Here is a 15,788-nt window from a genome sequence, read left to right on the forward strand (position 1 = left end):
TTGTTGTCGGATTTTCCACGGACAAATGTTGGATAGCATGCTTTAAAATTGTCCGAGCATGTGTACACAAGTCTTTCGAGAAAAAAACCTCCAAAGTACAAACACACATGCTCGGAAGCAATGCTCCCCATAACACAACATTAGCAGAAGTTGCCCAAAGGGTGGCGCTAAAGAGCTGAAAAACCACGTAGTTTTGTGTTTGTTGGTCGACAATTCTTTGCCATTTGTATGCAATACAAGTTTACAGCCAACAGCCTTCGGACAAAAGTCCTACGCTTTGTCCAATGAAAATCTGATTGTGTGTACCAGGCTGTAGAGCCAAAATGACAGCCCATTGCAAAATGGGCATCAGGAATGCACATAACAAAAAAATACCCCCCCCCCCCCCCCCCATTCTGTCTGCACCATCCCCTGCCCTTGCGCATTTCGCTTTTTTTTAATCGCCTTGTATTCTAACTGCTCACACTGCATACAGATGGAATAGGAAAGACAATTTTTATGCCATTGTGTATGAAAGGTGGAGACCAGTTATGCCACTCTGACATTGAGAAGTCTTGTTTTGGCATCTTATAGATGCCAGGACTAACAGCTGTGGTGCAGCTTTATTCTACCTGCACATTTGACAATCTATGGCACCCCAAGCCTTAAAATATTTCTTTATCACTTGGCTTGTTTACTCACACTTTATATTTCCAGAAGCGGAGGTTTTTATTTAGGCCATCAATGGTTTTCATGTCTTCTTCGCTGAGCTGGAAGTCAAAGACCTGGTGGGACGTAAAAATTAGAGGTTTCATATCTTGAAACTTTTACTTTGCGGCTCTTTGGTATGGAAGCTAATGACACTCCCTGAAACATAAATGCGGGAAGTTAGGGGTTAACTGTAATTCCTGTGTTTTTCTTGGTAGGTTTTTGCTGAGGCCGACCCCGATACTGTGTGATATTAAAGGGATGGGCGTTCTGACCCAGAGAGAGATGGTGCGGAGTGAGGTAAAGGGAAAGCGAAGAAGGAGCTCAGTTTAGGCCTGTCCACTCTTCCTAATGCTATTACCAGAGTCTGAATGGACAGTATCATGCTGAAGTCGGAGCTAGATTCCAGATATGGACTCAACCAGTATTGAACTTTTGCTTGAACAGGTATGCTGGGGCAGCCACATGCCTTTAGTTAGGGACTAAGGATGCTAGAAAATGTTAGCACTTTATCTTGGACTGTTGATTGTCGCTGTCATTATGTTAATACATTCTTCAGATAAAATGTTTGAAACTTTGCCTATGCCAGGTCTTAAGTTACTAAAGGGGTGCAATGTAATAGCTGGCACACATAGTCTGGGTCACTAGACACACTTGGGTACGAAGACAGAGGTACAAAGAGTTAATGCAGTGTGAATCTCCAATTTGTTTACTAAGGGTAACGAAGGTCTCTCTAGCAGCCTGTCATTAAGTGTGTACATGTGGCAGGTAAGATAGCCGCTTGCAGCGAGGGAGATGTTGTTGGCACTCCTTTGGCCATAATCCGTCTCCCAAAGCAACAGGAGAAGATCTGTCCCACTGGGGCTCTCATACTGTACACAGATATGGAAGAGAAGGAGTCAAGTGAAGTGCATGCATGGAGTCAGCGCTAGGTGCACGGCAGGACCCCATACCGTTACTGGGATTGATGTAGTGGTGATATGCTGGACAGGTGGAGAAGACGAGGGCTCTGTGTGTCCTTTCTAAATACACAAGCAACTATGGTGATGCTTATTACATCAAGAGAGTTTACTAGAGGAGATCATTCATGTTTAAACACCTGTCTGGGTCATGAGCGTGGCTCGTGTAAACCCAGGTGTACCCCATGTGTAGTGTGGTGACCCTGTACAAAGTGCCTAACGTAGCCCAGAAGAACCCACCCCGGGTTAGGCCTCTCATGTGACACACACTTGGTGCCCAACATGGAGAGGAACATGGAGGTCGTGACTACCACCCCACCCACCTACCCTTACACATACAATTACCTTTTGAGGCTGTAAGTACCCCTTACAGCCTCAGAAGTGCAATATAATTTGTCCTGTATAGAAAATTGTAAGGAGGAATATACTTACCTTAAAAAAAGAACTTAGCACCTTCCAATGTTTTTATAAGTTCTGTACACAATGTTGCTTTTAAACGTATACAGTAAAACCTTGGTTTGAGAGTAACTTGGTTTGAGAGCGTTTTGCAAGACAAGCAAAATGTTTTAATACATTTCGCCTTGATTTACAAGCGATGCCTTGATATAAGAGTAGCGTCATGTCACAACTGAGTATAAAAAAGAAGAGAGGAGCCTCTAAGTGTAGCAATATGGTTACATTTAATGAACATTTAGCAACTTATTGCTACACTTAGAGGTGCCTCTCTTCTCTTTTATACTTTGTAAAAAAAATGCTTTGATATACAAGTGCTTTGATTTAAAAGCATGTTTCTGGAACAAATTATGCTCGCAAACCAAGGTTTTACTGTATAGAATAAAAACCCTGGTTTAATGAAACACTATTCAGTTGTACATGTGGTGCCGTGATAAACTGGGTAAAACTCCTTTCTGCTGAATTTCTTGTGAACTAACTTGCATTTTTGCCTTTTCCATTCAAGTTAATGCAGCTATATTTTTCCGGACACTGCACGCAATGCATTTGAAAATGGATCACAATACTGATACTGTAATTCAGTGGCGGTGCGTCCATAGTGGGTGCAGGAGTGCTGCCCACTCTCTCCTGCACCCATCAATCAACAATACATAGATTCATGTATTGTCGCCGTTGTCGGACACTATTAAGGTGACCGCCCCCCTGTTGAGCACCGGCCATCTGAATAACAGCGGTGGGTGTGTTTTGGAAGTGACTGATTAGAGTGAGAGGCTCTAATAGGCTTCCTGATTAGAGCTTGTGGGCTCTAATCGGCTTCCAAATGGTTAACCAGAGTGTGCACAGGCTGTGCGTTCCCTGGTTAAACAGTGCTGTGTTAGGGAATCGTTTCCCTAACACTGACCTGCCTCTCAGCCAATCAGGTTCACCGGGTCTGGTTACCGGTCACCTGATTGGCTGAAGTGGCAGGCTTAGAAGGACAAGAGGAGGAGCGGGGAAGAAATGGAGGACACGGCTCGCCGCTCGCCTCCTCCCGCCGTCACCCGCTGCCGACCCAAGACAAGGTAAGGGCCAGGAAGACGCAGGTCAACGTTTGGGGCACTGTGGCAACACTTGAGAGACACTGGCAGCATTGGGTACACTGGCAGCATTGGGCACACTGGCACAATGGCAGCATTGGGCACACTGGCAGCATTTGGAACATGGCACACTGGCAGCATTTGATGGCACAGTGGCAGCGTTTGGTGGGCACAGTGGCAGCGTTTGATGGCACAGTGACAGCGTTTGATGACACAGTGACAGCGTTTGATGGCACAGTGGCAGCGATGTTTTTTTTCAAATTCTTTTCAGTTTATTTGCGCCCCATCCCCCCCCCCCCCCAATTTTTTTTTAGCACCAGCCACCACTGCTTCAATTCATTTTTCAGATGCTTTAGGTGCAAAAAATATTAACTTGGTACACTGCGCCAGTAGTGTGTAATGACATGCCCCATTAAAGAGCTGTGATTCCACTGCAAAAAGCTACTGTTGCAGTTTCTGGTACCTTTAGGCTCAGGTTCACACCTAAACCGGCCGCAGATCACACAGCAACGCTGTCCGTCCCTGCTCTCTGTTTCAGGGATGAATCAGGGCAGAATCTTTGCCTGAATTTGGCCCTGAAACGGATGGGAAGACGCAGTGCGCTCCGCAGCCGCCCCAGAGACATGTGAACCGGCTTCGCATTGGTGTGAACCCAGCCTTAATGTAGAGAGAGTTCAGCAATGGCACCCTCAAAGCTTTTATTTTAAGTGGAATGTATCGTTTTTTTTTTTTCAATTTATAATATTCAGATTTTTTTTGTATTTTATTGTAAGCATGCCAATATAAAAACTTGGATATGATTTTTTTCATATTTACCATGTTCAGCCAGCAGATAGTGCTTTAGGCTCTGCTCACATAAGCTGCAGCAGCAGCATGGGGTCCTGTGCGTCCCTGTTCACCAATTCAGGTGCGAATCAGGTGCAAATTCTTGCCTGAATTTCGCACCTGATCCGAACCAAATTACGCACAGAACCCTTCTTCAATGCGGACCCGCATCCCATTCTCATATGTGTGAACCCGGGCCTAAAGAGGGAATGTCTGAATGGACAAAGTGACAGTGTATTTTAAAAATTGCAATTGGTTTCTTTAGTTTTATGCTACAAAGACAAAACAATTAGATTTCCTGATGCCCAGATTTATTCAGAACACATGCACACAGCTACAGTAAATGAGTCAAACAAGGGATGAACACCCCTCCCCCATTAATACTATGACACTGTAAGAGGTATCAATTAGCCCTCGTTCACACTGAACAAGGTTTGAAATTGCGCGAGTTCAGCTGAAATCGCACGATTTCAAACCCCACATTTCGTTTTGAAGGACATCTGTGCACAGATGCCTTTCAAATCGCCCCCAAAGTCGGCAAAAGTAGTGCAGGAACTCCTTTCAAAATCCCGTTGACTTTGCGGCGCCGCACCGCTTGGCAGAATGGAGCGGCTGCACAAAGTAAAGCATATTTATGTTACTTTGAATTTCGCGGCGTGCGGATGCGTGCACGTCGCCGCCGGTGCCACATGTGCGCCCCTGCCGCGAGCTCCGTGACCGTTCCCGCAGGACCTGCGGACTTGATGCTGGAGCGGCAGAATGGGGAGAGGCCAGTGTAAACAAAGCATCTTCCTGTTCTGCCTAGTGACAGGACACTGATTGTCTGCTCCTTCTCATCGGAAGCAGTGATAAGTGTCTGTCGTGTCACAGTAAGCCCCGCCCCCACACAGTTAGAGTCACTCCCTAGGACACACTTAACCCCTTCCTAGACCCCTAGTGGTTAACCCCTTCCCTGCCAGTCACATTTATATAGTAATCAGTGCATTTTATAGCACTGATCGCTGTGTAAATGTGAATGGTCCCAAAATAGCATCAAAAGTGTCTGATGTGTCCACCATAATGTCGCAGTCACGATAAAAACTGACGATCGCTGCCATTACTAGTAAAAAAAAAAAAAGATCCCCTATTTTTCAGACGCTATAACTTTTGCGCAAACCACTCAATAAACGCTTATTGCGATTTTTTTTTACCAAAAATATGTAGAAGAATACATTTCGGCCTAAACTGAGGAAAAAAATTGCTTTTTTTTTAAAAAATGGGATATTAATTATAGCAAAAAGTTCAAAATATAGCTCTTTTTTCAAAATGATCGCTCTATTCTTGTTTATAACGCAAACAATTTAAAATGCAGAGGTGATCAAATATCACCAAAATAAATCTCTATTTGTGGGGAAAAAAGGACATCAATTTTGTTTGGAAGCCACGTCGCACGACCGCGCAATTGTCAGTCAAAGTGACGCAGTGCCGAATCGCAAAAAGTGGCCCGGTCATTTGGCAGCCAAATCCTGGAAACTATTTTTTGGTTTGTTAGTCTTGGTCATTTTTTATTTTTATTTTTTTCACTAACTGACAGGTAATAAAAGATTAAAGAAAAACACTATACATACAAATAAAAAAGCAAAAAAGAGGTGAATTTCCATTGGTGGCATTACCTGGAGATTCTGCTTCATACGCTCAGGGTTAAAGCTCTTGACGATAGCAACGCATCCCCTCTGAATGAGGTATCGGATAGACACCTGTGCTGAGCTCTTTTGGTATTTCTCACCGATTGAAACTAGGGCAGAATCTTCCAGTAGATTTGGGCAGTCTGGATCCAACCTACATAGAAATCACATACTCACTGTCTATGAACATTTCACTAGTTAAAATATTATGCCTCTTTCTTACAGTTTTTTAAGTTTTCCAGTGAGCTGGATAAAAAAACAGGAAGCTGGGATCAGAAAAGGCTGAAGTTAGAAGCAGTCACACTATACTCACCCCCACATTGTGCGTTAGAAGCTGAAGCAAGTCAGGTAGAGCCTCATTACCTGGCTGGAGAATGTCCCTGGCCCACCTATTTTATTTATTGTATTTCAGTGTTTTTCAATCATGGAAGCATTTTATATAGATATTTTCTAGGGTGGTCTGTATACAAATTCCATTTGCCTTGGAACTCCCACTCCTCTAAACTGACATCCTCCCAACAGAATTTTGATCTCCTACCAAGAGCCATCCCAATGCTTTCATCAGCCCCTCCCACCAGCCATGGTCTACCTGCATTGCATTAAGCAGAAAAGAGACCCCGTGATGACATCTCACCCGCTATGTCCAAACACGGACACAGCCCGCTCGCATCTACATGTCGGACACAGCCCATCTTGCCTGTCCATTGCCATCTGATCTGCTAGATGGATGGGGAATAGGTCCCCCATTCTTCTGTTTTTGGCAGACAGGATCAGATTGAATGGTGGCAGGTGTCAGCAGACATGTGTCCGCTGACATCAGCAGCTCCATAGAAGAGACTGGAGGGTCCTTATCAGATTTCCCGTGTGAAAGGGGTCTTAGGGCTCATTTACACAGGGCTTAAAGGCTTCAGACAGGCTTTGTTAAAGTTCTCTGAATGCCAGTCAAAGCTCCTATCACTAAATGAAATGGTTTGCTTTGCTTTGCTTCGCTTAAAAAAGTACACCCCATGTAGCTTCAGTGGTGCTTCAAACCATCTTCAAAGCCTCCATAGAATTCTATGACAAAGCTTGCTTGAAGCCCCACTGAAACCACACCAAAGCCCCACCGAAGCCTCATCAAAGCACCAAGCAAAAGCAAAGTGTAAACAGGACTGTAAGCTAACCATTTTATTTAGCTTTGACTAGCGTTCAGAGAGCTTTAACAAAATTTGTACAAAGTCATGTTTTGAAGCAAGTGTAAACTAGCCCTTACTGGAGTTTTATAGGGGCCAAGTTTGATATTGCTACTTTGTTGATACAATGTTTTCATTGTATGTTTTAAGTAAGCTGATTGTGTTCTGAAAAATACTCTGGCAAATGACAAAATTACCATGGACCTCCAAAGTATTTTTGCTACTGGAAGAAATGCCATGTAACACCAATAGTATAGTTTTTCTTTAACGATATTAAAGTTGGGTGTTGACACCAAATAATAAAATTTTAGTCTCATCTGACCATAACACCCTTTTCCATGTGACCTCAGATTCTTCAAGGTGTGTCTAAGGTGGTCAGATGAGACTAAAATTTAATTATTTGGCCCTTAACACCAAACGATATGTCTGGCAGAAATCCAATACAGCTCACCATCCAAATAACACCATTCCTACAGTAAAGCATGGAGGTGGTAATATCCTGTTATGGGGGCGTTTTTCTGTAGAAGTGACTGGAGCACTTGTCAGGATAGAAGGAAGAATAGATGGGGCAAAATACCATCAAATTATTGAGGAAAATCTGCTGCCCTTTGCCAGAAAGTTGTCAAAGGGAAGAAGGTTTAAAGCGGAGGTCCATCCAAATTTTCTTTTTTAAAAGCCAGCAGCTACAAATACTGCAACTGCTGACGTTTAATAAATGGACACTTACCTGTCTAGTGCTCCTGCGATGTCGTCAGCCGTGGCCGAGCAATCGCTCGTCTCTCTCTGTGGCTTCACTGCCAGGTTCCCTACTGGCCCTCACTGGTCCCCGCTGTCTCCTGGGACCAGTGTGTTTCCCAGAAGACAGCGGCGGGTGACGCAAAGGGGTGTGACTCCCGTGGGAGTCTATTCCCGTAAGTGGGTGCAAATACCTGTATTACACAGGTATCTGCACCCCCTTCCCCTCTGAAAGGTGCCAAATGTGACACCAGAGGAGGGGAGGGTTCCGAAAAGCGGAGGTTCACCTTTTGTGTGGACCTCCGCTTTAACTTCCAAAAATACAATGACCGAAAGCACACAGCAAAAATGACCACACATTAGTGAAGGAGAAAAAGGTGAATGTCCTTGCATGGCCTAGTCAGAGTCCAGACTTAAACCCCATTGAAAATGTGTGGAATGGTTTGAAGACTGCAGTCCACAAATGATCACCATCAAATTTAACTGAACTTGAGCAGTTCTGGAAAGAAGAGTGGGCAAATATTGCAAAATCTAGATGTGCAAAGTTAGTAGAGACACATCCCAACAGACTAAAGGCTGTAATTAAAGCAAAAGGTGGGTCAATAAAATACAGACTTAAAGCGGATGTTCGCTCAAAAAAAAATATTAAAAGCCAGCAGCTACAAATACTGCAGCTGCTGACTTTTAATATTAGGACACTTACCTGTCCTGGAGTCCAGCGGCGTCCGCAGCAGAGCACGAGCGATCGCTCATCACCCTGCTGCTCCCCCCTCCATCCACGCTGAGGGAACCAGGAAGTGAAGCGCTCCGGCTTCACTGCCCGGTTCCCTAGTCGCGCTGCACCCGCCGATTGGCTCCCGCTGTGTGCTGGGAGCCGAGTGTTCCCAGCACACAACGGGGGGGGGGGGCGACGGGATGTGACGCAATGCCCGTCTTTTGCCCGTGAATGCCGGGCCGGAAGTGGGTGCAAATACCTGTCTTTAGACAGGTATCTGCACCCCCCTCCCCCTGAAAGGTGTCAAATGTGACACCGGAGGGGGGAGGGTGCCGATCAGCGCGACTTCACTTTAGTGTGGAGAAAGTGGGTGATCCTTTTTTTTTACATTTTTGGATGTTATAAGTTGCACTAATAAATACAGCTGGATAAAACAAAAAATGTGTTTGTCTTCATTTCAGGCTGCAAAGCAACAACCTGTGATTATTTTAAAGGGGGGAGGGTGATTCTTTCTATACCCACTGTACTTGTGTGAAAAAGTATCCTGTTCTCTTTGTATTGCTTCCTTTGTTTGAAATGCCTGATGTCCCTGCCATACCCTCTGCTTTCCCATCAATAACTGACCACACTAAGGAAAACACACCGTTCTTTAGCTATGCTGGGAACTCAGCCTGCTCTCCTCCAATGATCGGACCTGTCCTAGAACACCCCCCTCCATGGCCTCAATAGGAAGATAAGTGTAATGCTGTTTCTCCTCCCCAAGCTCTTATGCAGCTGAGAACAGAGGGAATGTGATCACTTATTAAAAAGGGTGAAAAGAAGGGTATCGATAAAGGAATACACAAATTTTTTGCTTTTAATTCCTATTTTAAACTGAATGGGTTCTTTTTACAAGATGATTGTTTACAATCGCTAAGAAGGAATAGCAGCATTAGGGAGATATTAAAAAAAACATCAAGTACCTTTGGCAGTTTTTTACAGCAAATAACACGAAGGGTCAAAAACGGAGACAGTTTGGAATCACTATGGGACTGTTAAAGCCTCCCTTACAAAGCATAGTTACCTTTTAACCAAAAACTCTAGTAACTGATCTTACCAAGAAGCTCCAGTCCCAGTGGGTGATCCTAGTACCCCATAGGCCACAAGAACAATATTGTTCGATTTACAAAACTCCAGCATCCCATGCTGATTAAAGTATGGGTGACATTCCACCTGTCAGTAAAAAGTTTGATATATTAACTTCATTCCTAATAAAAACACAATGCATAATTTTAGTTTGTAGGTTTCACTTTGGGAACATCAAAATGTCAGAAAGTAGATCCATCCAGAGGGCTAAACTGGAACTTCAGCCGACAATGTTCTTTTCAATTTTGGCGAAGGTGAAACTCATTCAGGTTTTTTTGCTGTCTGGGTCCCCATCAGTTGTGATTTTGTTTTATTTCCTTTTTTTTCTAATGTCAGTGCTCATATTATAAGGAAATCCACATAAAAATGTATGTAGTTTGGGAGGGATAGCGTAGGGAATGGTTAAGACCCCTGTGAGGATTTTCTTTGCAGTGTGTGAGAGTTTAAATGCTGATTTAGACCTTTGGTAAGCGGCACAATAATAACTTGGGTGTTGGTGAACAGCAGCTGCATGAAGATTTTGCACACTTTTGGTGGACTTTGATTTTTCATTTATAGGACTTTATTATCTTTGGATTTGTTTGTTAGATCGAAAGTTTGGGCACCCCAGGTAAAAATTTGTATTAATGTGCATAACAAAGCCAAGGAAAGATGGAAAAATCTCCAAAAGGCATCAAATTACAGATTAGACATTCTTATATGTCAAAAAAAGTTTTTTTATTTTATTTCCATCATTTACACTTTCAAAATTACAGAAAACAAAAAAATGGCATCTGAAAAAGTTTGGGCACCCTGCAGAGTTAATATCTTGTACTGCCCCCTTTGGCAAGTATCACAGCTTGTAAACGCTTTTTGTAGCCAGCCAAGAGTCTTTCAATTCTTGTTGGAGGTATCTTTGCCCATTCTTCCTTACAAAAGTCTTCCAGTTATTTGAGATTTCTGGGCTGTCTGTCACGCACTGCTCTTTTAAGGTCTATCCATAGATTTTCAATTATGTTGAGGTCAGGAGATTGTGAAGGCCATGGCAAAACCTTCAGTTTACGCCTCTTGATGTAATCCCCCGTGGATTTTGAGGTGTGTTTAGGATCATTATCCATTTGTAGAAGCCATCCTCTCTTTAACTTCAGATTTTTCACAGATGGCATCAAGTTACCATCCAAAATTTGCTGAAATTGTATTGAATCTATTTTTCCTTCTACTCGTGAAATGTTCCCTGTGCCACTGGCTGCAAAACAACCCCAAAGCATGATTGATCCACCCCCATGCTTAACAGTTGGACAGAGGTTCTTTTCATTAAATTCTGTGCCCTTTATTCTCCAAACGTACCTTTGCTCATTCCAGCCAAAAAGCTCTATTTTAACCTCATTGGTCCACAGAACTTGTTTCCAAAATGCATCAGGCTTGTCTATATGTTCATTTGCAAAGTTCAAACGCTGATTTTTGTGGTGAGGACGTAGAAAAGGTTTTCTTCTGATGACTCTTCCATGAAGACCATATTTGTACAAGTATCTCTTTATAGTGGAATAGTGTACCACAACTCCAGTGTCTGCCAGATCTTTCTGGAGGGATCGTGCAGTCAAACGTGGGTTTTGAATTGCTTTTCTTACAATCCTGCGAGCAGTTCTGTCTGATATTTTTCTTGGTCTTCCAGATCTTGCTTTAACTTCCACGGTTCCTGATGACTGCCATTTCTTAATTACATTCCGAACAGAGGATTTTGACATCTGAAAACGCTTTGCTATCTTCTTATAGCCTTCTCCAGGTTTGTGAGCGTCAACTATTTTCATTTTCAGTTTTCTAGACAACTGCTTAGAAGAACCCATGGTGCTGATTGTTGGGGCAAGGTCAGATGAGTCTGGGCATTTAAAACCTTTGAGATTGACATCACCTGGTCTTCCCAGACGATGATTAAGAACAATCCATGACACTGGCAGGTCTCAGCTTTGCAAAGGGGGCAGTGCATGCTATAAATTCTGCAGGGTGCCCAAACATTTGCAGACGCCATTTTTTTGTTTTCTGTAATTTTGAAAGTGTAAATGATGGAAATAAAATCTAACTTTTTTTGACATATTATAAGATGTCTAATCTGTAATTTAATGCCTTATGGAGATTTTTCCATCTTTCCTTGGCTTCGTTATGCACACTAATACAAATTTTTACCTGGGGTGCCCAAACTTTCGATCCCCACTGTAATCTATATATTGAATTATACCCTATATGTTGAATTAGAAGTTTTCCTGACAGCGCAACACAATTCTTTTTTTAATTTTAGTAGATTGTTATTTAAAAATGTAAGTACAAATCATAGTGTACATTTTTGTAATTACCAAAGAACTATTATGCCGCGTACACACAATCATTTTTCGGCATGAAAAAAAAAACTTTGTTTTTCAGCATGTCCAAAAAAGTTTTTCCAACTTCATCATTAAAAACGATGTTGCCCACACGCCATAGTTTTTAAAAAATGATGAACAAAGCACGGTGACGTACAACACGTACGACGGCACTCTAAAGGGGAAGTTATTTTCGCCTTTGGGCTGCTTTAGCTGATTCCTTGTTAGTAAAAGACGATTCACGCTTTTCTGTCTGTTACAGCGTGATGAATGTGCTTACTCCATTATGAACGGTAGTTTTACCAGAACGAGCGCTCCCGTCTCATAACTTGTTTCTGAGCATGCGCGGGTTTAAAACGTCGTTTTAGCCCACACACGATAATTTTTTACTACCCGAAAAACGTCATTGTTTAAAACGACGTTAAAAAATGCAGCATGTTCTAATTTTTTTTTGTTGTTTTTCAGAAGATCATTTTAAATGACGTTTTTAAAAACTACGTTTTTTTTCATGCCGAAAAATGATCGTGTGTACACGGCATTAGACAGCTGGAACTTAGCTGCCAAGCAACACTATTTTTTTAAGTACTTAACTACTTGACCTCCGAAGGTTTTACTCTTTCATGACCAGGCCGTTTTTTTGCTGTTCAGCCATGCAACACAAATTAAATTTTTATTTTTTTTGCTATATAAACAAAAAAAGACCAATTTAAAAAACAAAAACAAAAATAAATCTATATTTTCTACTTACTGTTATAAAACATATCCAACAAAATTGAATTTCTTCATGAATTTGGCCAAAATGTATTGGTATACAGTATGTACTGTATTTGAAAATTTATCAACCAATCATTTCTTGCGGCCCTTAATTTGCTTAGTGAGAGGCATTTTTTTTTGTCACAATTTTTTGCAACATGAAGAAATAAAATACAATTTTATTTTTTTCACAACTTTTTTTTACATACTATTAACAGTGCAGAACAGCATCATTATATGACTGTTGTGGAGGTGATGAGGGATACTGGCTAAACAACATCATTATATGACTTGTGGACTTATTATATGACTGTTGTGGAGGTGATCAGAGATACTGGCTGATGACAGTATATTAAAATAAATAAATACATATTTTTTTTTTATATATATATTTTTTTTACATGCTTTCATTAGAGTAGTTCAGTGTTGCCATAGTCACACTGTACTATTCTAAGGGGTTGATCAGACATTTTTTTTATATATATATATATTTGTATTGCTGTTACTGTCATGATCACTGTAACTGGGTTACATTCATACCAGCTGTGATTACTATTGTGTGCTGTGATTGGCCCACAGCTATCACATGGTACAGGGTGCCGTGAATGGGCAAATCATAGCATCACAATAAACTAAGCACAGAGTCACAATACTAAACACAGCAACCCATTCATAACAGTTGTGTTTACATTGTGATCATTCAATCACATAGCGAACATATGATATCCAGATGCTAAAAGCGGCTGGGTACCGGGAACCGCAATATGGTAATTCCAAAAACTGGTGTCTGGAATCAATAAAATATAAATCTACACATCTACCTGATTGCAGACCGGCTTGTATTTCAGGTTTGGTTTATTCAGGATCAGCTCCAACTGTTGGCGGTTAAAATTGGACACTCCGATGGATTTGACTAATCTGGCATCTTTACATTGCTCCATCGCCTAGGCCAAAAGACAGTCAAAAGCTTTAATCATATATATATATATATATATATATATATATATATATATACACACATATACAGTATCTCACAAAAGTTATATCTTTTCATGTGGCAACACTGAAGAAATGACACTTTGCTACAATGTAAAGTAGTGAGTGTACAGCTTGTATAACAGTGTACATTTACTTTCCCCTTAAAATAACTAACTTCATAGCCATTAATGTCTAAACTGCTGGCAACAAAAGTGAGTACACCCCTAAGTGAAAATGTCCCAATTGGGCCCAATTAGCAATTTTCTCTCCCCGGTGTCATGTGACTTGTTAGTGTTACAACCTCTCAAGTGTGAATGGGGAGCAGGTATTAAATTTGGTGTTATCGCTCTCACTCTCTCATACTGGTCACTGGAAGTTCAACATGGCACCTCATGGCAAAGAACTCTCTGAGGATCTGAAAAAAAAATTCTTGCTCTACATAAAGATGGCCTAGGCTCTAAGAAGGTTGCCAAGACCCTGAAACTGAGCTGCAGCATGGTGGCCAAGACCATACAGCTGTTGAACAGGACAGGTTCCACTCAGAATAGGCCTTGCCATGGTCGACCAAAAAAGTTGAATGCACATGCTCAGCATCATATGCAGAGGTTGTCTTTGGGAAATAGACGTATGAGTGCTGCCAGCAGTGCTGCAGAGGTTGAAGGGGTGGGGAGGTCAGCCTGTCAGTGCTCAGACCATACACCGCGCACTGCATCAAATTGGTCTGCATGACTGTCTACCCAGAAGGAAGCCTCTTCTAAAGTTGATGAACAAGAAAGCCAAGCAGACTAAGGACATGGATTACTGGAACCATGTCACGTGGTCTGATGAGTCCAAGATAAACGTATTTGGTTCAGATGGTGTTAAGCGTGTGTGGCGGCAACCAGGTGAGGAGTACAAAGACAAGTGTGTCTTGCCTACAGTCAAACATGGTGGTGGGAGTGTTATGGCCTGGGGCTGCATGAGTGCTGCACCACTGGGGAGCGACAGTTCATTGGGGGAAACAAACCATAAATGCCAACATTTACTGTGACATACTGAAGCAGAGCATGATCCCCTCCCTTCAGAGACTGGACTGCAGGGAAGTATTTCAATTATGATAAAAAAAAAAAAACACACCTCCAAGACGACCACTGCCTTGCTAAAGAAGCTGAGGGTAAAGGTGATGGACTGACCAAGCATGTCTCCAGACCTAATTGAGCATCTGTGGGGCATTCTCAAACAGAAGGTGGAGGAGTGCAAGGTCTCTAACATCCACCAGCTCCGTGATGTCATCATGAAGGAGTGGAATAGGACTCCAGTGGCAACCTATGAAGCTCTGGTAAACTCCATGCCAGGAGGGTTAAGGCAGTGCTGGAAAATAATGGTGGCCACACAAAATATTGACATTTTAGGCCCAATTTAGACATTTTCACTTAGGGGTGTACTCACTTTTGTTGCCAGCGGTTTAGACATTAATTGCTGTGTGTTGAGTTATTTTGAGGGGACAACAATTTTACACTGTTATACAAGCTGTACACTCACTACTTTACATTGTAGAAAAGTGTAATTTCTTCAGTGTTGTCACATGAAAAGATACAAGAAAATATTTACAAAAATGTGAGGGGTGTACTCACTTTTGTAAGATACTGTATGTATATATATATATATATATATATATATATATATATATATATATATATATATATATATATATATATATATATATATATATATATACACATACATATACACATACACACATATTTTGGTACACGTTTGTACCTTGTTTGTCCAAAAACAGTTCATGCATTCACACAGCATACGCAAGAAAATCGAAAAATGAATATAAATGAATAAGATTCTCGTTTCATGTTAAGAATGTTAAGAGGAGATAGGTTAAGAATAAAAGCAACCAAAAATAAATGATTTCCAAAATCATTATACACAGGGGTCAAGTCCTGGGGAAAAAAGTGTGGGAACTCCCACCCAAGATCCACTCCCCCACCAAAAAATAAATAAAAATGATACGCTCATATGCATAATTACTAAACCGCATGTTTTTTTTTTTTGATCCACTGTACCTTAGTAATCCTTTATGTTACTGGCCGCTTCCTGTATATGGATTCATCGGGTAGTATATTCGGGTATATTCCGTTACTTCCTCGATGCCGCAATTTCTCCTGGGAGTCATTGTTCCCAGGAGGTCTGCCGCGAGTTATCGCTGGATTTAGAAAGAAGCAATGTCTCCTGGGAACAATGTCAAAAGCTCCCAGGAGACATTGCGGCATCGAGGAAGTGACGGAATACCCGCACACTACCCGATAAATTCATATA

At 41.8% G+C, this 15,788-nt stretch overlaps 1 protein-coding gene across 1 annotated transcript in view; it reads right to left on the bottom strand.

Moving 5' to 3' along the window:
• The window catches only part of LOC120932840 (aldo-keto reductase family 1 member C23-like protein), a 36,862-nt gene that overhangs the window by 629 nt on the left and 20,445 nt on the right, over nt 1-15,788 (bottom strand). Inside the window, exons 6-9 of the mRNA XM_040345618.1 lie at nt 13,319-13,441; nt 9,383-9,498; nt 5,653-5,818; nt 682-764 (exon numbers count right to left, since the gene is read on the bottom strand). Coding sequence (XP_040201552.1) covers nt 682-764; nt 5,653-5,818; nt 9,383-9,498; nt 13,319-13,441 — 488 coding nt within the window. The remainder of the gene's footprint in view (nt 1-681; nt 765-5,652; nt 5,819-9,382; nt 9,499-13,318; nt 13,442-15,788) is intronic.

Source organism: Rana temporaria, chromosome 3, assembly GCF_905171775.1.
Source record: "Rana temporaria chromosome 3, aRanTem1.1, whole genome shotgun sequence".
Classification (NCBI taxonomy): Eukaryota; Metazoa; Chordata; class Amphibia; order Anura; family Ranidae; genus Rana; species Rana temporaria.